The 21,290-nt window shown below is 46.6% G+C and overlaps 1 protein-coding gene across 10 annotated transcripts in view; it reads right to left on the bottom strand.

The window, feature by feature from the left end:
• SIPA1L2 (signal induced proliferation associated 1 like 2) overlaps nucleotides 1-21,290 on the bottom strand; it is a 236,048-nt gene that overhangs the window by 30,706 nt on the left and 184,052 nt on the right. For 9 of the 10 annotated variants that reach the window (XM_070471084.1, XM_070471082.1, XM_070471089.1 and 6 more), the window contains 6 exons: nucleotides 16,345-16,602; nucleotides 14,338-14,421; nucleotides 12,590-12,690; nucleotides 12,159-12,262; nucleotides 10,123-10,508; nucleotides 2,908-3,132 (listed from right to left, as the gene is read on the bottom strand). In XM_070471084.1, the coding sequence (XP_070327185.1) occupies nucleotides 2,908-3,132; nucleotides 10,123-10,508; nucleotides 12,159-12,262; nucleotides 12,590-12,690; nucleotides 14,338-14,421; nucleotides 16,345-16,602 (1,158 nt within the window). The remainder of the gene's footprint in view (nucleotides 1-2,907; nucleotides 3,133-10,122; nucleotides 10,509-12,158; nucleotides 12,263-12,589; nucleotides 12,691-14,337; nucleotides 14,422-16,344; nucleotides 16,603-21,290) is intronic. The other variant, XM_070471088.1, reaches the window with a different exon arrangement.

Here is a 21,290-nt window from a genome sequence, read left to right as displayed (position 1 = left end):
TCTCGGGACATCGAGGGTCTGCAGATGGTATGAGCTGCACTGTGCTCAAGGCACACATTCACGGCTGCTTAATACGAGCCAGGAAGTAGCTCTTGTTTGCTGCACTTTAAAATATAAGATTATATTATTAACAAAAATAATCAACAAGGGTCCACCTATAATATGACTTTGTTATTTAGTCACCAAGTCACATCCAACTCTTTGGTGACCCCATGGACTGCAGCCCGTCAGGCTCCTCTGTCTGTGGGATTCTCCAGGCAAGAATACTGGAGTGGGCTGCTATTTCCTTCTCCAGGAGATCTCGCCAAACCAGGAATTGAACCTGAGTCTCCTGTGTCTCCTGCATTGATAGATGTGTTCTTTACCACTGAGCCACCAGGGAAGCCTCAGAATATAACTTTAAAGATGGGCAATTTCTGCATCATGAGAAACTTCAGGGGGGCACATTTATATTTTGTGTATATTGAGACACGAATATTTGCTAATTCTCAGTGGGACACACATGATGCTTGGCTGATCTTTTTTTAAGTATATCTTTCAGTGATTTGGTAACACATTATTTTGACAAATCTCAATATAGTTGGCAAGTCCTGGAGGTCCACAGTCATGATGCATTACCATGTCTGCGTTAGATGGATGGTACATCTGACAGGATGAGCTGGGCCCGTGAGAAAAGCCTTGGGGAGGCCTGGGTTCGAGTCCCAGCACCCAGCTGGTGTGATAAGGGGCAATAACCCCTCTGCCCTCCAGAGACACGAGCCCCTTACTCATAACACTCCCCATGCTGGCTCTCTTTTATGAAATCACTGCTGCTAAACAAGTGTTACAATGCACCAATGCCGAGGCTCTCTAGGGAGAAATGTCCAAGTGGGCTTCTTCACCCTTTCCTGGCTCTTCAAGGAGACCCCTAGGGAAGATACAGTCTCACAATGATGTGCAAAGCACTTCTACAAATAACTGGAGGAACTCAGGAGCCTCAGAATGGACCCCTGTGAAGCACTGGAAGACTATCAGACAGAAGTACCACGTGACCACAGGAACACATGTTCATAAAATGCGGTTATCTCTAAAAAATTCCTTCTAAACAACTCCTTTGCAATTATTGGCATGATGGGTTTTTTTGGGGGGGAAAAAAAAGACTGCATGTTCAATTTCCATTTTATTTTAAATTCCTATTATTTTTTAAAAAATGAGTGGTGTATGATCTTTTATTTATATATGTTTTGATGCATGGCACATGCGCCTCTTGCATTGGTAGCATGGAATCTTAACTTCTGGACCACCAGGGAAGTCCTCTATGTTCAAGTTTAGCATTAAAATGAATTTTAATTTAGAAGGCAATATCATGCTAGACATATTTAAAAAGTGATCTTAAGGGAAAAAGTGATCCTAGCTCATGGACTAAACTTAAGATCTAGAAGAGCTCTCTGAAGATAGCTGTAGCTCCCGTGCACCCTTCAAGCTGATGACAAAAGCAAATACAGCAAAAGACAATGATGTCGTCATTTAGTGCATGTGAAGGTTAATTTTTAAGGCTGTCCTTAAAAAATGTGAGCTTCCCTGATAGCTCAGCTGATAAAGAATCCACCTGCAATGCAGCAGATCCTGGTTCGATTCCTGGGTCGGGAAGATCTGCTGGAGAAGGGATAGGCCGCCCACTCCAGTGTTCTTGGGCTTCCTGTGTGGCTCTGCTGGTAAAGAATCTGCCTGCAATGTGGGAGACTTGGGTTCAAAAGGGAAAGGCTACCCACTCCAGTATTCTGGCCTGAAGAATTCCATGGACTGTAGAGTCCATGGGGTCCCAAAGGGCTGGACACGACTGAGCGACTTTCACTTTTTTCACTTCAAAAAATAAGCAAGTCAACAGCTACTATAAATGGCCCTGACCAGCCTTGATTTGCAGTCTCAAAATGTGATTGCTTTGTCTCTTCAAAGACACAGGGCAGTTTTCACATGTGTTAAGGAATGGGTTACCAGTATGTTTTAATCTTTTCTTTTCTCCAAAAGATACAAAACATCCCTCCCTACTTGCCCCTACAAATGTGACAACTGAAAGGAAAATCAAAGTCATGTTAAAATTCGGGGGAATAGAGACTTTCCTGGAGGGCCAGTGGTTAAGAATCCACCTTGCAATCCAGGGGATAGGGTTCTATCCTGTCCCACGTGCCGCAGGGCAACTAGCCCGAGGGTGGCAACTCCTGAGCATGCACGCTGCAACTAGAGAGTCCCTGTGCCTCAATGAAAGATCCCCAGTGCTCAGCTAAGACCTGGTGCAGCCAAATCAATTAATTCATTCATTTATTTTTTAAAAAATTAGGTGGGATTTTTTTCTTTCGTGCTATCACACAACACCTTCAGGAAACACACAGGCTCTGTGGGAATTCACAGTGTCCTTGACCTTAGTTATTTACAGGATCTATACTCACACCATGGGCTTCCCTCGTGGCTCAGATGGTAAAGAATCTGCTTGCAGTGCAGGAGACCCGAGTTCAGCCCCTGGGTTGGGAAGCCTCCCTGAGGAGGACATGGCAACCCACTCCGGTATTCTTGCCTGGGGAATCCCAAGGACAGAGTAGCCTGGCAGGCTACAGTCCATGAGGTCACAAAAGAGTCAGACACACCGAAGCAATTTAGCAAGCATACTCACACCATCACTAGCACACAACCCTGACTTTTCTATTGCAGACAGCTTTTTGAATATAAAAACGAGGAATAGAGAGCTGTTTTAAAGTTACATGAGAATATCAAGGAAAGAGAGGACTTTTCAACCAATGCCAACATTTAAAGAGTTTTACAAAGATGTTTCTCAATTTTTCTGTTTGAGAAGACTTGTTTCTACTGGGGAAAAAATACATTAGCTTAATCCACACCCCAGACACCCAAGGCTGCCAGCAGATACCACCTTACCCCTGACACTCAGCCACTTCAGGCTCCTCAGGGGGTGGGCTGTCTTCCGATTTCTTCCAGCCGATGATGTACTTGTTCACTGCCCCCTGCCTGTGGTAGGGCTTGGACATGGACCCTGGGGGCTGTTGACCACTGCCGTGAGTTACGATGTAGACTTTGGACGTATCCAGAGACCCGCTACTTTTCGAACAGTGAGCCGAGGGGCTTCCTGAGTGGTGTGAGCCGCTGGGGAAACAAACAGACAGAAGCTGTGATGGGACCAGACCTCAGCAGTGAGCGCACGTCACCAACCTCGGAGCCTCCACGCTTGACTCCTGCCCTCCGTGAGCAACAGCGGGCAGATGCGGCCGTCTCTCTGCTGAGCCTTTCTTCCCACAGGCTGAGGATGTTCACGTGCAAAGCTGTACGCTTGTGGCCAGAAGGGTGTTCAAAGCACAATTAGGGGAAACCCAAGAGAAAAACGGGTGCCACACTGATGCCTTCAAAGAAAAGAAACTCGAATGGTAAATAAACATAAGAGAAGCGGCTCAGCCCAGGGAAGCGCCCGTGCAAACCACAGCAGAGTATCGGGCATGTTCTCCAGACTGGCAAACATGGGAAGGCCTGATGATGAGTGCCCAGTGTTCGCCAGGATGTGGAGCAGCGACTCCTCCCACAGCTGGTGGGAGCGAGAGCGCAGACAGTCTGGAGAGCAGTCTCGGCACCACCTGTGAAGGTGGGCTCCTGCACAGGCTATGAGGCGGTTCTACTCCTAAGCACACACCCGAGCCAGACCTCTGCGTGGGCGCAGCTGGAAACGGGCAACAGAAGTGCTGACAGAAGCACTGATTCTAACAGCTCCCCCATGGAGGCATCAGCAGTGAACGGATGGTAGTTAGCAAACATGGGTGAGGAAAAGAAAAACTGCAGGAAAACACCAGGAAGGAGTGAGCAGTGGCTGTGGACAATTGGGGTGAACTTCCCAGACAAGTGGGGAAAGGAGCAGGTCACAAAGAAAGCATCGGGCATGACTCCATTGTTACAGCCAGTTCATAAGCAGGTGAAACTGAAGGCGATGTTGTTCGGGAATGTATGAATCCGTAGCGAAATGTAGAGAAAAGCGAGGGGGACAGTCATCGCCAAAGCCAGGGCAGGGGCCACCTTGAGGGGGAAGAGAAGGGCTTGTGACTGGACAATACACGGGGATCCTGACACAGTAGAGTCGATTCCTCAATCCAGTGTGGTTATATGGATGCTTGTTGTATTACTGTGTGATATGAAATAATATTCAAAAGACAAAATCCCTAAAAGCAACTTAAAGGTCAGTGGTTCAGCTGAAGCCAGAAGGACTAATGACTCCCATAGGCTATATGACCATCTCTAGAAATATAAAAACCTAAAGATCTTTTTTTTTTAAATTCAGGAAAATCAAGATTCTAATGTTTTAGGAAAAATAAGTAAGAATAGAGGTCAGGAATTATTTTACGAAGTCGTAAATGTTTCAGTTACAGTTCTAACATCAGAGTTTAGGAAGGCAGGTGAGCATCGCATCCAGAAACCCTGACACACAGGTGTGCCTCAAGGATTCTGGAGCCAGACTGCTGTGACTAAGCAGCAACATTAGGGAGATCCTGGACAAGCTTACTAAGCTCAGTTTTCTGATCTGTAAGACGCATGCAAGGGCTGTGCAGTGGTTAAGACTTCACCTTCCAATACAAGGGGTGTGGGCTGATCCCTGGTTGGGGTGCTAAGATCTCACATGCCTTGAGGCCAAGAAAATAAAACGTAAGATAGGAACCATACTGTAACAAATTCAAGAAAAACTTTTAAAATGGTCCACATCAAAAAAAAAAAAAAAAAAACTTTAAAAGCAAAACAAAACAAACAAAAAACCTGATAAATACTCTCCACCTCAGAGAACTGCTCTGAAGATTTTTCTGAATTAATATTAGCAAAGTAAATGCCGTTAGTTTGTTTTTTTTTTTATAGTGATGCATCAAAGAATTATTCACAAGTTCTTGCCATTAGGAGAATTTACCACAGAGTTCCTCACATGATAAGCTCCTAGATAAAATAAAATCTTATTCTGAAATCAAACCTGTATACAAAGCAAGCATCATTCAATGGCAGAAGCTAAAAAAATGTTTAATATTAAAAATGATTTTGAAATGGACTTTTATAAAGGTTCTGAAGGTAAAACAAACACAATAAAATAACCCATCTTTGGGTCTTTGTATGTTGGAGACATAGTGGCATTTGAAAAATTATCACACAAAACAAAAACAAATACAACATTGCATCTGTTTGCTCCTCTGAATCACTTGGTTCCTGGTGATAAGTCTGGTGTCCCTTAGTAGGGTGGTGGTGGGGGGCTAGTCGCTCAGTTGTGTCTGACTCTTTGTGACCCCATGGATTACAGTCTGCCAGGTTCCTCTCTCCATGGAATTTTCAAGGCAAGAATACTGGAGTAGGTTGCCATTTCCTTTCCAGGGGATCTTCCCAACCCAGGAATCCTGCATTGCAGGCAGATTCTTTACCACCTGAGCTACAAGGGAAGCCCCTAGTAGGGTAGAGGTTCCCTCAATTTGGGGTCCAGGTCCATGCCCTGGGAAAGATATTGTACTGCCGTCCCATGGCCCAAGCTAACCTAAGCAACAGGCAAGGAAATAAATAGGCAGTAAGAGGTGGTGCTATTATAATGAACTCTCTCCACTTCCTGGGTGCACACCAGTTAGTAATCCTGCAACAGGAAAACTACTGGCAATGGGCTCTGAAGGCCTGTATATCTTTCTCCTAAGCTTCTTATTTTGGAAAACTCCAGATCTATGGAAATGGTATAAAGACAGGAGATTTCCCATCATCGACATGTAATAGTTGTTACTCTCTGGCTACAGCTGCATCATTTTTCTCTGAACCCTCTAGAAGTAGCTGGAAACTTTATGACATCATACTTTTATATTTCCAAATATATTTCCTAATAATAAAGACTCTACTCTCTCACAGAGGAACAATGTGATAATCACAAATCAGGCGTTAATGCAATATTATTACCTAATACCCACCCCATAGTCTCATTTCTCAGCTGTACAACAATGCTTATGGCTTCAGTTTCCCGATTCAGAACCCAGGGCAGGACTGTGCATTTCAAAGCCTTTGATTATCCCTGAGATATTTTAAAGTCTAGGGTATCCATGCATGCATACATGCTAAGTTGCTTCAGGCATCTCCGACTCTTGGTGACCCTATGGACTGTAGCTCTCCAGGCTCCTTTGTCCATGGGGATCCTCCAGGCAAGAATACTAGAGTGGATTTCCATGCCCTCCTCCAAAGGATCTTCCAGACCTAGGAATTGAACCTGTGTCTCTTATGTCTCCTGCACTGGCAGGCAGGTTCTTTACCACTAGCACCACTTGGGAAGCCCAGGGCATCCCTAGTCTAATATAATTAATATGATGCATAAAACACTCAAATTTATCTTCTGAAATCACCAAATGGAATGTTTTTGGAGAATGTGTTATGAATAACAATAGTATGGTCCAAGCCTGATGTGTATTTCCATTTGTTTATAAAATATATTTTCCTCACTTAGGCTTGATTAAAAATGTCTTTTACCCCAATAGTAAGAAATTTTAAAGTTAAACTCTAAGAACAAATATATTGAATCAATTTGACAGCAATATGGCAAAAACCTGTGTTTAGCGGCAGTAGCATCATTTTTCTCTGAAGCTGGTAAACATCCTAGACTGTCAGCAATAAAATTTGGGGGAATCTTTTCCTTCTAGACTCAAGTTATTATTTTAGAGTTTCATTGCCAACTTCCAATCCTTTGTACTAAGAGTGTGATGACATGAATAAGGGTAAGCAACAGATAATCACATGAGCCATTTACAGGAGAATACAGAACATGGGGTTTTTTGTCTTGTTTTTTTGGCAGTTGATTTATTTCACTTTGTAAAAGCTTGGTTAGGCTCAGATGAATACTGCTTTGTATTCTGAGCTCTTATCTAAGTGCCCTGCCCTAGCAGGAAAAAAAAACAAACCAACCCAAACGGATTTGCTGAATTAAAAGCCCGGAGCAGCAGGAGAGAACAGGCTGGGAACACGGTGGTGCTGCTTAATGGGTGGTGATTCCTGCACACCCACCCCTGCACCCCTATTTATTCCCCCTCATACCAGTGCGCTTGTCTTTATGAGTTGTAAGTCCCTCTTCTCCGTTCTCAGTTTAATCCTAGGAAAATACCACATACACAATTCACACTTGCTTTATTCCTGGATGGCTGTTCGGAGCATGCACCTGTGTGGCGGGGCTGGTGGGGATGCCAGTGGTCGTTGGTGACAGAAAAACCAGAATCAGAGCGTGAAGAGTGTTCCATATACAGGTCTGGGCTCCTGAAACTGGGAACAGTCAACCTCTGCACCCCTGATTTCCCTAGGCTATCCAGGCACTGGTTTACTAACTCAATCAACAAGTGCTTATCAACAGTCTTCTTAGACTTCCTTCCTGCATTCAACAAACACTGCAATGCCTACCACATTTAGGGGCCTGTGCTAAGTGCTGTGGGTACAAGTGAAGGAGACAGGTCCAGGCTTTTTAGTGAAGCGAAGACTACAGCTGGGGTGGGGGGCGATGTGGACGGGACAGGATAAGCTGTGAGCACAGATCACCTCACTGTGGAATGAAAATATCTGCTGCCACATTGGTGGGCAAGAAACATCACAGCCATCAGCTGTTTCTGGCCTCCAGAGGTGAATGAGGGCTCCCCGAACAACAAAAGGATTGTCACGAGCTGAAAGTAGAGTTATTTTATTTGGTCAACATCAACCAGGGCAGGAGTGCTGAGAAGCAGCTGAGACATGGTGAGATCGAGTGTGCGGGCTGGGGGGTGACTAGCCAGGACGCTCAGTGCTGATGCCAGCTCCTAAGAGGCTCTTCTCTTAGGAGTGTGACCACTCCTGGTCACAACTGAGACCCTGGGCAGTGGGCCTCAGCTCCGAGCTGACCACATGAGCAGACGAGGAAAGCACACAGCTGACGACACTCATCATCACGGAGAACGAGTGCCCCAAGCTGGGCCCCGGCATTTCTGGATCTGCCAAGTCTCAGTACCGCTGTGGGAGCTAGGTCGATTATGCTCTAATGAGCCAAGCTCCTTTTGCCTCGACACACCAACATTTCAAATCTTATTTTAAATATAAAATATTAACGTAGATAGTACTTTAAAACACTTAAAAACATTTGAAAATTAAAAATCCTTTAAAAAATTTAAAGCTAAAAAATTAGAATATTTAAAATCTTATTTTCTCCAGCCTTTCTGCAGGGGACAGACAGGAGGAGGAAGTGCTCAAAAGATTTAATTTACTGACAAATTCCATATGAACAAAAGCCTGCAACTGCAATTGAAATGTGGCTTTAAAGTCACTGTCCACTAAGAATGGCAAGAAAAAGCCTTCTGGGTGACAAAGAAGAACCTTACTCGGCCCACGGCCCTTCTGCAACCACTGTGCACGTGTTCAGCGTAAAGCAGGGGCGGGGAAGGAGAAACATCGAGCAGAAATGCAATCAAGCACCTCCCAGTGCTTTCTACTTGTCTGACCCATCACATTAATGGAGGCTTCAGGTACTCCAGAAAACCTACTGCAAATCCCCATTGATATCCTGACTCTACTCATAAATGAAGGTGCTCGGAAAGCAGTTTTCACAGCAATTTTCCTCAACAGTAATGCAAAATTCTGTTTGTGATGCCATTTACACTTGTCTAGCAAGGTTATCAGAAAACCAGCCCCTTTACAAATCTTCTACACTTGGAACAAACATTAGAAGGTCACAAAATGATCATTTGTGCTACTAAGGCGCCAATGATGATGTTAATGACGGGAAAAGAAAAGCAGGAAGGCAGCAGTGAGCATGTCTGTGTGAACAGGCATCTTTGTGCTTTCAATTTATGTAAAAAAATTAATTTGTTAATTTCTAGGACTAAGAAGTCTAAAAGGTTTTTCAAACAAGATGAGACATATCCCATGATATCAATCATGAAAATCTAGGCACTGCTGATGAGATCTCTGTCTCAACTGAGAGGATAGCCGATGCAATTCCCGTGTCTGCTGTTGTGGTCACAGCTAGCCTCGCTATGGTCCATCGGTTCATCCCTCCAGGCTCAGCAGAGACCATGTGAGGATGAGGAGCAGGTGGAGTGAAGGGCAGGGCCAAGAAGCCAAGGAGGGCAAGAGGTCCGCGTGTTGAACCCAGTGCTGGCCTTGAGCATCGTCACTGGCCATGGCCCTGGATGCCAGGAGGGAAGGTCCTATACTGTTCATCTGACTACCCTCCAGCAGCTGGAAGAATTCTGGGGGAAAGTCAGATGATGACTCAGAGCTGAAGGAGGGAAGGCCTTGCAGATAAGAAGGAAAATGACAGGGGTCATTGATGTGCAGGAAATTCTAGCCACGGCCAAACCTGTATCAATGCAGTTCTTTGCTTAGTCTTTGAAGGGAGGAATCACCAGTGATGAGTTTTAAAGTCACTGTACACACTTGGCATATAGGAATTGAAAACTACTCATAAAAATATATTAAACATCTATAGTTAGAGCGTAATTCCTTTAGATGTAACCAGTCATTACATTGAAAAAGAAAGTGGACCATCAATCTGAACACATTTCCAGCACATGGTTGTATAAGGGGGCCCGTGGAACAGGAGACTGGGGCACAGGCATTTATGCGGACAGCACAGAGACCACCCCTCGTTACTGTCTGTCATCATCTGAGTATCGTCCAGCTGTTACCACACCTCCTGAAAATCTGGGACAACAAATTGAACTTTTCACTTTTTGGGGGGCATGTGAGATCTTAGTTCCCTGATCAGGAGTCAAACCCATGCCTGCTGCAGTGGAAGCATGGAGTCTTAACCACTGAACCACCAGGGAAGTCCCAGGGACAACAGATTGAACTGACAGAGAAACATGAGTGGCCTGATGACAGCTGTGAGCATCTCTGTTTCATTTTCTCTCAAATTTAAAGAGAAAGAAAGATGCAATCACAAACTTGTTCACGTGCACATTTCAAATGAGCCTCTGAACACAAGCCCTCCATCTGAAGTTAGGCAGTGTGGCCCACAGGTGACGATGCTCTCAGGCGCCTTCTGGTCCTATTTCGGGCCCCTGCCCCCACCCCAGCAGCAGATGATGGCGCCCAGGGTGCCCCGAGTAGCTGCTGGTCACAGCGTGGGGAGGTCCTTACCTGGAGTGGGACGAAATCTCGCTGAGGTCGCCCAGGCTGCCGTCGGCAGCACCACTGGTGGAGATGCCAGGCGCGTAGCCATGGACCGCGTACATCTTGGCCTGCTCATCATCGGGCCCCGGGATGTCGGAGTCGGCCCACTGCTCTGCCCGCCCGTGGACCAGGGACCGGCTGCCCGCCAGGTGCACGGGGCCCAGGACTGCAGCGGGCATGCACGGGGCAGTGTCAATGCCGCTGTCCGTGGAGGCCCCCTTGATGTACGTCAGCCCCAGCAACTCGGGATCCATGAGGTCCCCAGACCCAAAGTGCTTGTCGTCACTGTTGCTGGAGGTGTTGCTGGACAGCGTGTTGCTGCTGGAGTGGCTGGAGCAGCTTTTATCTCCGATCTGGAGAAGAGAGAAACGGGGAGGCTTCAGACAAACCCCACACTTTGCTTCTACACGAAGGCGATTATTCTCCCCAGACTCACGAAGCTACAAACCTGATGATTTCACCTGAACGCTTTCTACTCGCTTGTCAGAGGGAAGCAAGGCAAGAATTTACTTTTCAAAAACATCCTGGTTTCACGCAAAAGTCCCTGAGTCACAATTCCTCCCATCATTCATCTTAAGTTAAATGGGTATCTTTTCAAGTCTTTGCTCAATTATCTGTACATGAACACAGAAGTATTGCCACACTGTCACTAATCGGAAGGTAGTTAACAAAGGCTCTAGAAGCTGGGGAAGTACATGGGGAATTAAGAGGAGGAAAGCAGCCTCTCTTCAGCGAACGCTCCTGTGACATTGACATGGACAGGGCCAGTCCTGGGTGTGGGGCAGAAGACCCGGTGTGAATCACAGTGGGGGGTCTTGGCCAGTCACTTAGCTCCTCTCTACTTATTATACTGAGCACAGGGATCACTGTGCAGACCCAACTGGCTCACGTGTGCAGACGCACTGTGTAAGCATGAGCCACACACCCTCCTAGAGCCCCAGTCAGGCAGACCCGGGGATGACGAGAGGGGGTGCTCTTGGGGGTGCACTGAGGTCCCTGGAAGATGAAACCAAGAGAGCAGACTAAATGTCCCATCTGATGATGTCCTGGTACAGACATGACCCCGCCTCTCAGCCTGGATGGTCAGCCAAGGGCTGTGGAGTCATGAGACCCAGCCACCTGTGATTTTCAAGTGGTTTGGCCCTTCCTTCTTTTCATCTTCCCTTTCTTCCTTCCGTCCCTCTCTTCTTCCTTCCTTCCCTCCACCCTATCAGATCCTTAAGCAAATCCCGATGCCCTTTGTTATCACAAGTGGATCTTCTCAAGTTCACCCCCGCCCCCACTCTCCCTGTCCTGGTGCCATCAATTGGCTCCACGAGGCCAGCTCAAGACAAGGTTAGGATACAGCTGAGAGATGGTGGCCACATGTTTGCAGGTAACAGCTCTGAGGCTGGCCAATGAGAGGAGAGGAAAATTAACAGCTCAGGTCAGGACCTGATAAGATGTCTGCAAATTTTGAAAAATGAGCTACGTTGTAAGGTTGGCTTCATCTGGCAACAACTAAAATTCCTGTTTGCACATTTAACTGGTAGTTTCATTTCACTGAGCTACAGTCACCTACATGGCTCCTTTTCATTTCTGCAAAAAGTAAAGAGAACCACATGGGATGCCTGTCGGCTGGCTCTCCGGTGTCCCTGCGTGCTGTCTGCAGCCGCTCCCTGAGTGGCCAGCACCAGGCAGAGCATCACCCGCCGCACACCCTGCTGCACAGGTTCTGCTCCTGGGTTTTGCCCACACGTGGATAACAGTCAACAGATTAAAACTACCAAGGATCAAAGGCTGAGGTTACAATCCTGGCTTTGCCAATAATTTACTGGATGACTTTTCTCTGTATTTCTTTATAAAAGGAGAGAGAGAAAAAGAAAACCTTTTTTTTTTTCTTTTTAACTTCACCCAAGACCCTTATGAGATAAGAGATGCCACTGAGAATCCCTGGCAACAATGCTAATAAATCACGAGTGCTGAGATGAACAGAAGCCTTAGTTCATGATGACAGGACTCACGTGAGAAAGCTTATTGGGAGAATCCTTGCAACCTCCGTCTTTCTGCAGGCCTCTTTCTTTATAGGAGCTCAGGACTTTGGAAGGCGGGCCATGCCATTTGGTTTCTGTCACACACAGAGAGAGAAGCCTTAAAGATCTAATTTCTAGTGTTAACAAAGGAGCAGAGAAACTCAGGGGCCAAACACATGGTTCAGTGACCATGATCAGGACTGTGGTTGTAGGACCTTCTGGTCCTACCCAGAGAGAGGCCCTCCAGACGAACCGCCCCACGATGCCCACGGTCTGTTTCCCAGGCACCACCAGCTATGGGCACAGCCCAGACAACCTTGGGGTGCCCAGCAGCCACCGTGCACAGGGCGGGATGGTGCTGACCAGACGTGAAAGGGTGAATAAGCCAGTGAAGGGGGAGGAAGGGGTGGGGTCCATATTACCGGGGTGTCTGCTTGCTTCCACGGTGTCCTCCCGCTCCCTGGCCCCGTCACACTCCAAAGGGCCGGAGCCCTGGTGCTCCAGCAGCAGGGGAGATTGGCACCTGGAGAGAGCACAGAGCTGAGCCTCGCCCGCACGCTGCCCCGCCAGTGTCCCCCGCGGGCGCTGTCCCCAGAGGGGCACTCCCGGGGGTCCCTAGTCAGAGGCGCTCTGCGGCCGCAGCCCTGCAGAGAGAGCAGCTTAAAGCATCTGCACCTGGGGGCTCCCCTGTCAGCCCTGGGTCCTAAGAGGCACCTGGATGACACTATTTGCAGATAAAGGAGGAGGCCAGCACCGGGGGCTGAAAGGACTGTTGGGGTCCCTGATGGACTGAGCACAAGCTCGCTGCTTTCGCCGTCACTGCTTCTCTTGTACTGATGCTTCTTTATATCACATTTTTTAAGGAAAAAGAAAATCAGATCCATTTGCCGCTAGACTACAGCTAGCCGGACTTTTGTTTTATGAAAATCCCCAAATAGGACAATTTACTCTTCCAAAGGAAACTGCAGAAAACTTATTTTTGTTACAAAGGGACCCTTTCTTCCAGAATCCCAGTTCTAAATCCTGATCTGCAGAAAAACCCAAGACGTGGTTTTTCCAATGACATAAAGCCTCTCCCATCTACTTTAAAAATGCAACTCAAAGGAGAAAGATTCTTTAGGTACAACTTTTTTGTTATTGTTGTTCAGTCTCTAAGTTATATCCAATTCTTTGTGACCCCTTTGACTGCAGCACACCAGGCTCCCCTGTCCTTCACTATCTCCCAGAGTTTGCTCAAATTCACGTCCATTGAATCTGTGATGCTATCTAACCATCTCAAAAATTAAAGAAAAAAAAAAGTACAACTTTTAAGAACCCCATTCAGCATCTAAGGTTGGGAATGCATGTAACTTGAAGTATAAATCTCTACTTCTCAGCTCAAACCAGGAGAGAGGCTGCCAGGAGAGGGTTTCTCTGGGGACATGTGAGAGCAGGAACAGAAGCGTCTCTTATCTGGTGCAAGCCCCCCGGCTGCCTGGATGGTCCATCACCTCATTCGTGCACCCAGCTCCTTCGAGCGGCAGAGGCGACACTGGCTTGCAACAATGCACAGAAACACTGCTGCTGGGGGCAACGCCTGCATTTCCCTGCAAAAATACAGCCACATCCCTGGAGGGGCCCTCCTCTTTCCAATAGTGTACGGCTGTTTCCTCGAGTTACGGCATCTGCCCATCCTGGGTCCTGTCCACAGGTGCCCTCTGGCCCCTGGGCGCTGTGTGCACACACAACAGGCACGGCCCTGCATCCAGCTTCCACTTGCTCTCATAGGAGGCAGAGGAAATGTGTCACATGCTAAATCTGCCTCCTCAGACACTGGGCTGTGTTTTGGGGAGAAAAACACTTTCAAGAATGGCTGTGAATTTACTCCTTGTCAGCAATGTAAGTGAAGGGAAACTCCCAAGGGCCATCACCCACAGAGTCTCCAAATCCTTAATTTTCATGTGTTCAAAAAGACTCTCCCTTATTAAAAAGAAGAAAACAGACAAGCTCAGGATATAGACAAATGAGCCCACTTTCACAGAAATGATGAGCCACCCAGTCTGGAAGCACTGGTCCTAACAAAGTCCTATCTGAGCCCCCTGTCCCCCAGTGGCCTCGTGCACAGTAAGCGCTTCCATGTGCCCTGGAGACATGTCCCCCCAGGAGCCCACAGAAGGGGAAGGAGCGGTACCCGTCGTATCCAGCTTGTGGCCTCCAGGGTCCGCTGCTGCCGGGTCCGGGGTCGCTGGACGATGACTGGTTGCTGGGCGAGCTTCTGAAAGGTTGGCCACAGTCAGTAACAGGCACCGAGGTGGGCTGCCAACACCTGCACCCGGCTTGTTTTGACTTACAAATGAATTCATTTCTCAGTGACAGAGAAAAGGGGAAACACACACTGCGATCATGGAACAAATAAACAGAATTGGTGACACCATGAGATTTCAGGGGTTTTATGGTAATTTATTATAGGAAGGAGATGTGGCAGAAACAAGGCTTTAGCATCTAAAGATTGAAAGCACAGCTAATGATCCCAGTAAACATGGGGAACAGCAATAGAATACACAGAATTATGAAAACATCACTACTACTTGGTCTGTGAGACAATGCAAGGGACATTGTGGTTCTATATTTAAAACTGAGGCAGAGAGAAAACTAAATTTGGCAAAACCATTTATTTCTGCACATGTACTGAATGTAATCCTATTTATTTCAGACACACAAAAATGAGTGACACTTGTAAGAACTCATTTGATGAAGACGTGCTTGCCAACTTTCCATTTTGCTATTAGAAGCCTTCCTTGAGTGTGCGCATGCATGCTAAGTTGCTTCAGTCCTGTCCTACTCTTGCCAACCCTATGGACTGGCTCCTCTGTCCAAGGGATTCTCCAGGCAAGAATACTGGAGTGGGTTGCTATGCCCTCCTGCAGCAGATCTTCCCAACCCAGGGATTGAATCCAAGTCTCTTTACGTCTCCTGCACTGGCAGGTGGGTTCCTGAACACTAGCGCCATCTGGGAAGCCCAAAAGAATTCCTTATAATTTACTAAATTATATGTTAATAAGGGAGGTTCTATAGACCCCTTCCCTTCCAGATGTCAGCCCTTTACACCCAGGCTACCTACTGGATGCATTTCTCTGAATATTATAAACTCAGCAGACCTTTGAGAAGGGAGATCCAGAGCCCAGATGATTTACTGTCAAGTTAGAGTTACACCATTCCTGCACTCATTCGTGGAAAAACAGACTGGAGAAGTCAGAGGAAGACCATATGTTTTAATCCTAGTAATTATTATTAACACCTACAGAGACTTGCGTCTATGGGCCTGGAGTGTTCTAAGCAGTTAACCTCTGTGGACTGATTCAGTCATCACAATGCCCTGTGGAGGTCTCCATTATTGCTAAGTTCACTTTTCAGAGGAGGAAACTGGAGAATGGGAGAGGCCGAGGAACAGGATGGGGTGATGACACGTTCAGCGGGCGGCCTGGCTCAGTGTCTGCTTATGACATATGCTCTATTAGATGAAAGCCTAACAGAATTCTGAGGAACCTCTTGATGTGTCCACAGCCCAGAAGTTATGTGAAAGTTAAAACAAAGGGAGTAAAAATCAGTAATAACAACAAACCTACTATGTTGTTCACTTAAAATTGCCTCTCCGTGACATGTCTCGAAATCCTCACCAGCTTCTAACGCTATTGGACTTCACTCTTGAACAGGTGCACCCTCTCAGAGAAAAACTTAATTTTAAACTCAACTCCCTCCGCTTAAAATGAGAGAGAAAAGCAAAGAGATACCAACAATCTTAGGACCTCTGAAAATACTGCGACCATTAGGATGACAGGATTTCATCAATGCTTTCTGTGGCTTTGTTTTCTTTATACTCAAAACTGTTCAGGCTTATCTAGAGGCTCTTGCAGAATGGTTTCCCACCGTGGTTTGGAGAGCGAGTTGACAGGAGGATTATCGTGGAGAGGTACAGTGGTGGCCCTGGGGGGTGGTGTCTGTGGGGGAGACCTGCATGCCATCGGCACCATCGCTGGCTGGGACCACAAGTGCCCAGCATTCGGGGCCTGCCTGGTGGCCCTGCTGCCCACGTGGTCTGAACAAGCTAATTCAGAAATGAATTCAGAAATAAGCCACACACAAGTCCCCCAACCACGTGAAGTTATAAGTCAGGGCTTCACCAGGGCCACCAGCTTACCTGGTACCATCGGGCAGCTTCCGGTCGAAGGAGGTGCTGCGGGGGATGGCGGCCTGGCCCTGCGGGAGCAGGGGCTGGCACTGCAGCCGGTCGGGCGTGCCGGGCACCGGGGAGACCCTGGGCAGGGGCTGCAGGGCGGGCGTGGGCACGCGGTGCCACGTGGTGTTCCTCCGGAAAGGAGTCTTGTACTCACAGGGGGCACCCTCGCTGTCGAGCTTGTACTCCACCATGGGGATCCGGCAGAGCTCCGAACACCCTCTGTGAGCCAAGAAGAGACGGTCAGGGGGTGCCCAGCAGTGAGCCATCAGCCCGACTCACTCACGGCCTCGATGTGCTTCTCGGGGCTCACAGGTGATGGTGCAAGGCCATCCTCCCTCAGTAGCAGACCTGGCTGACAGTGACCTTGTCTGCATGTCACCCGGCACAGACCAGGAGGATCTGGTCTCAAGCCTGTGGCTCTGGTTAACCTTGGCTGTCAGGGGTTTCATGCACAGGCTCTGTCTCTCCAAGTAGTTTGCAAACTCCCTGGGCAGATTGGGATTGATCTTTAACCAATCTGCATACACGGAATTATTTGCATTGAAACTGGGTGATAAATAAACATTAATAGATTAAAAACACCTCATATATAATCTGAGCAGATACATAAAAGTACAGTCTTATAATCAGGAATTTGAGTCACATGTCACTTGTTTCCCCTGAATCTGAGAAAAGTGAAAAACAAATTCAACAAAAGCTGTCACAAGTCAAGGAAAAGCCTGAATGCCCATCCTGTTGAAATCACATTAGTTATTACTTAGTTATCACTTAGTCACTACTTAGTCACTTAGTTGCCATGGTCACTCCCTTGAACTCGTGTCATGGCTCCCCACAAGGTCATCTCCCACAGGATCAACTGACCGGTCAGGGATGTAAGACCCTTTAGCCTCAAAAATATGATCTAAGTCAGACATCCCTCCAGTTAACATTGTGCACACATGATTGATACTACTGACTTGACTAAAGTGATCTGCAAAGCCAACTGGTGTTTGGCGAGGACACAGGAAGACTGGGTGAATCTCAAATTTGAGTGTCAGGGTAAATTGTCCCAATTTAGCATGTGGATGAAGCCTTGTCTCTCCCTAGACATTCTGCAGTCAACAGAAAAACTTTCTCATATGCACCCTCTAGGAAATCTATCAGTGCAATAAGGTATCACTCTCTAAAAAGGAGAATTGCATCCTCAAGACAGTGGAGTAGCACTTTTCAGAATCACTACAAAGGAACAAAGAGAACAAAAACCAAAAACAAACTTGATCATCAACAAAGCTGATGATACAGTACATAAAGATAGAAGGCAAGTGGTGGAATGCCAGTAGTGGAGCAGAGAAAGGCAAACCCAAGATGTACAAGGAGAAAGACAAGGAGAAGCAGGCCCACCCCCTTGCACACCTGAGCAGGGGCAGGAACAGGAAGCAACAGGCGCCACAGAGGGTGGAAGAGAAAGGGAAGGAGTGAACAGTGAGACCCCAGCCAGCACTGGGCCCTCAGGCAACAGCGGGCAGCAGCGAAGGCCAAGGGGACACACCTGAAAGGAGGAACTCAAGGCCAGGAGGCACCCGGAAGGGCAGAGATGGAAACAAAAGGTGAAGTAAAAGCCTGCTGGAAACGAGATCCCCAAGTCACTCCTCATTCCTTCAAACCCAGCTTCAGGATCATCCTGCAAAGCACAGGGATCTTTCTCCACAATAAACGCAAGCAGGTGCAAGCCATGTCGCCCTGCCATGGGGCTCACCACCCTCAGAGAAAGAGAAGGAACCTGTGAAAGTGTCAGTCGCTCAGTCGTGTCCAATCTTTGCAACCCCCGGACAGCGGCCCACCAGGCTCCTCTGTCCATGGGATTCTCCAGGCAAGAATAACAGGAGTCTGTTGCCATTCCCTTCTCCAGGGGATCTTCTCAACCCAGGGACCAAGCCCAGGTCTCCTGAATTGCAGATTCTTTATCACTGAGCCACCAAGGAAGCCCGAAATTTAAAAAAAGGATGACCGAAATTCAAAATAAAAAATCCAGTATGACAGATGGAAGGTAAACAGAGGAGCTTTTCCCTAAAAGCCAGAAAATCCAAGTTCAATCTACGAAGTCTAAATTCACCTAACAGAGAAAGAGGAGAGGAAAAGGTGGGGAGGAAATGATCGGCAAATAATAACACAAAATTTCCAGAACTAAAGGGGAAAAAAGATGTGTCAAGACATATTATGGTAGAATTCAGACTCCTAGGTTAAAGCAGAGATCCTAAGTGTCTGGAGAGGAGAAGGCGGGGGGGGGGGGGGGGGGGGGCAGTCCCCACACAAAGGTGGGACACAGAAAAGTTCATTCTTTGAAACAGCAAAATGGGGTAAAAGTTCTAATCTGTCAAATCAACAGTACTTGGAGCTTGGGATGGAGAGAGAGAGAGAAATCAAAACAGTGTTCTGCTTTTTGGATCGGGAAGTCAAATGAATGGTGGTGCTAGCTACCCTTTGAGAATAGAAGGGACGAACTAAAGGAAGCATCATAAAAAGATATGATGTCTGTTGCAGAGAATGAGTAGGGATTATCTCTTTATCAGTAAACTTGACTTATCTTTTAACTCTCCTTCCCCCAAAGCAAAATTCATCTCTTTTACCTCAGTTCAGTTAAGTTCAGTTGCTCAGTTGTGTCTGACTCTTCGACCCCATGAATCACAGCACGCCAGGCCTCCCTGTCCATCACCAACTCCTGGAGTTTACTCAAACTCATGTCCATCAAGTCAGTGATGCCATCCAGCCATCTCATCCTCTGTCATCCCCTTCTCCTCCTGCCCCCAATCCCTCCCAGCATCAGGGTCTTTTCCAATGAGTCAACTCTTCACATCAGGTGGCCTAAGTATTGGAGTTTCAGTTTCAGCATCAGTCCTTCCAATGAACACCCAGGACTGATCTCCCCTAGGGTGGACTGGTTGGATCTCCTTGCAGTCCAAGGGACTCTCAAGAGTCTTCTCCAACATCACAGTTCAAAAGCATCAATTCTTCGGCGCTCAGCTTTCTTCACAGTCCAATTCTCACATCCATACATGACCACTGGAAAAACCATAGCCTTGACCAGACGGACTTTTGTTGGCAAAGTAATGTCTCTGCTTTTTAATATGCTATCTAGGTTGGTCATAACTTTCCTTCCAAGGAGTAGGCGTCTTTTAACTTCATGGCTGCAATCATCATCTGCAGTGATTTTGGAGCCCCCCAAAATAAAGTCTGACACTGTTTCCACTGTTTCCCCATCTATTTCCCATGAAGTGATAGGACCAAATGCCATGATCTTAGTTTTCAGAATGTTGAGCTTTAAGTCAACTTTTTCACTCTCCTCTTTCACTTTCATGAAGAGGCTTTTTAGTTCCTCTTCACTTTCTGCCATAAGGGTGGTGTCATCTGCATATGTGAGGTTCTTTTACCTAGGCAAGTTTAAATTACTCTGGATTTAATGAATGTGCTAAATAACTGGACAAATTTAATAAGCCAAGATTTATATTGGGTTGCATTTTTTAAAATAAAGTGCTAAGATGCTACAATTTTTTGCTCACGGATTCATACTGTTTCCAAGTGTCTTTCTATTTAATTAGATACAACATCCCCTGGGACTACTGATTCATGCATATGGCCAATGACCTAACCAGAAATCTTGAAGGTGGGATATTAGCATACATGAAAACATCAAGAAAACGGAATCCTATCTTCCACCCTAACCAAGTCACTGGATGTTCAGGTGAACCTCAGGCTTTGGGGTCTCAAAGGCTAAAGCTGCCTGAATCATCCAAGTCAAGGAATCTCTAGCAGTGAAGAGTCCTGGAATTGTGTTTTGAATGAAAGGCATGTGAACCTTGACTCTTAGGGGACAAAGGGCACATTTCAGCGGTTGCTTTGTGTTTTCAGTTTACTGGGTTTGGTTTAAAAAGAAAGAACAAAAAAGGAAAAGACAGACAGCTGGGTAGTACAGCGTCTTTAATTCATGCTCACAGACTGTAGTCTTTAGTAAGAGGCTGTAATTTAGCTTCAATCTTGGATGAAAAAAATGCTATATAAATGCATAATCATGACTAATATTTTTGAGACCACTGACAAAAACTTGTGCCACACATTAGGCTGAAGAGAGAATGGGGGCTGAATATTTCATTTCCATCCTCTTGCACAAGGTCATATGTAAATGAGCTTTTAATACTAAACACGGGCATTCTTTTGCCCTCATGAAAATAAGCTTAAAGAATGACTTGATTTTAAAATCAAAATTAATTCTGCTATGACACTTTTATGGTAACTACTCTCACAAACTAGATATTTGCTTTGTTTACTTCTTATGACCAAGACATCAAATAATATGACTAAGTATAACATATCATCAAAGCTAGTCAAACTCAGTTCTGTTCCATATGTATGAGGAAATCCTTGAAGGATACATATGGAAATTCAGCCAATTTTTAGGGAAATGGGAAGAGGTGTAAAATAAAATTACAAATGAGCCTTCAGAGGTGCTCAGGCTGCAGGAGGTACCAGAAACTGTGCCTGCCCTTGAGCACGCTGCTCTGTCCAGCTGGTGTGGTCTGAGCACAGGATGCCAGGCAGGGTCCCCACTCATCGGAGCATCCGGCACTGGTGAAGGGCACTTGTTACACATTTCTGGCCAGTGAACAAAGGACAATTCAAACCCAAACTGACCAAATACAAAAAAGATCCAAGAAGTCATTTCTGAAGAGAGTCGCACAGTCATGTCTGACTCTCTGTGATCCTATGGCCTATTGCAGCCAGACTCCTCTGTCTGTGGAATTCTCCAGGCAAGAGTACTGGAGTGAGTTGCCATTTCCTTCTCCAGGGGATCTTCCTGACCCAGGGATCGAACCTGGGTCTCCTGCACTGCAGGCGGATTCTTTACCAACTGAGCTACTAGGAAAGCCCATTTC

Source organism: Odocoileus virginianus, chromosome 7 (genome assembly GCF_023699985.2).
Source record: "Odocoileus virginianus isolate 20LAN1187 ecotype Illinois chromosome 7, Ovbor_1.2, whole genome shotgun sequence".
Classification (NCBI taxonomy): domain Eukaryota; kingdom Metazoa; phylum Chordata; class Mammalia; order Artiodactyla; family Cervidae; genus Odocoileus; species Odocoileus virginianus.
This window is presented reverse-complemented; position numbering and strand designations above follow the sequence as displayed.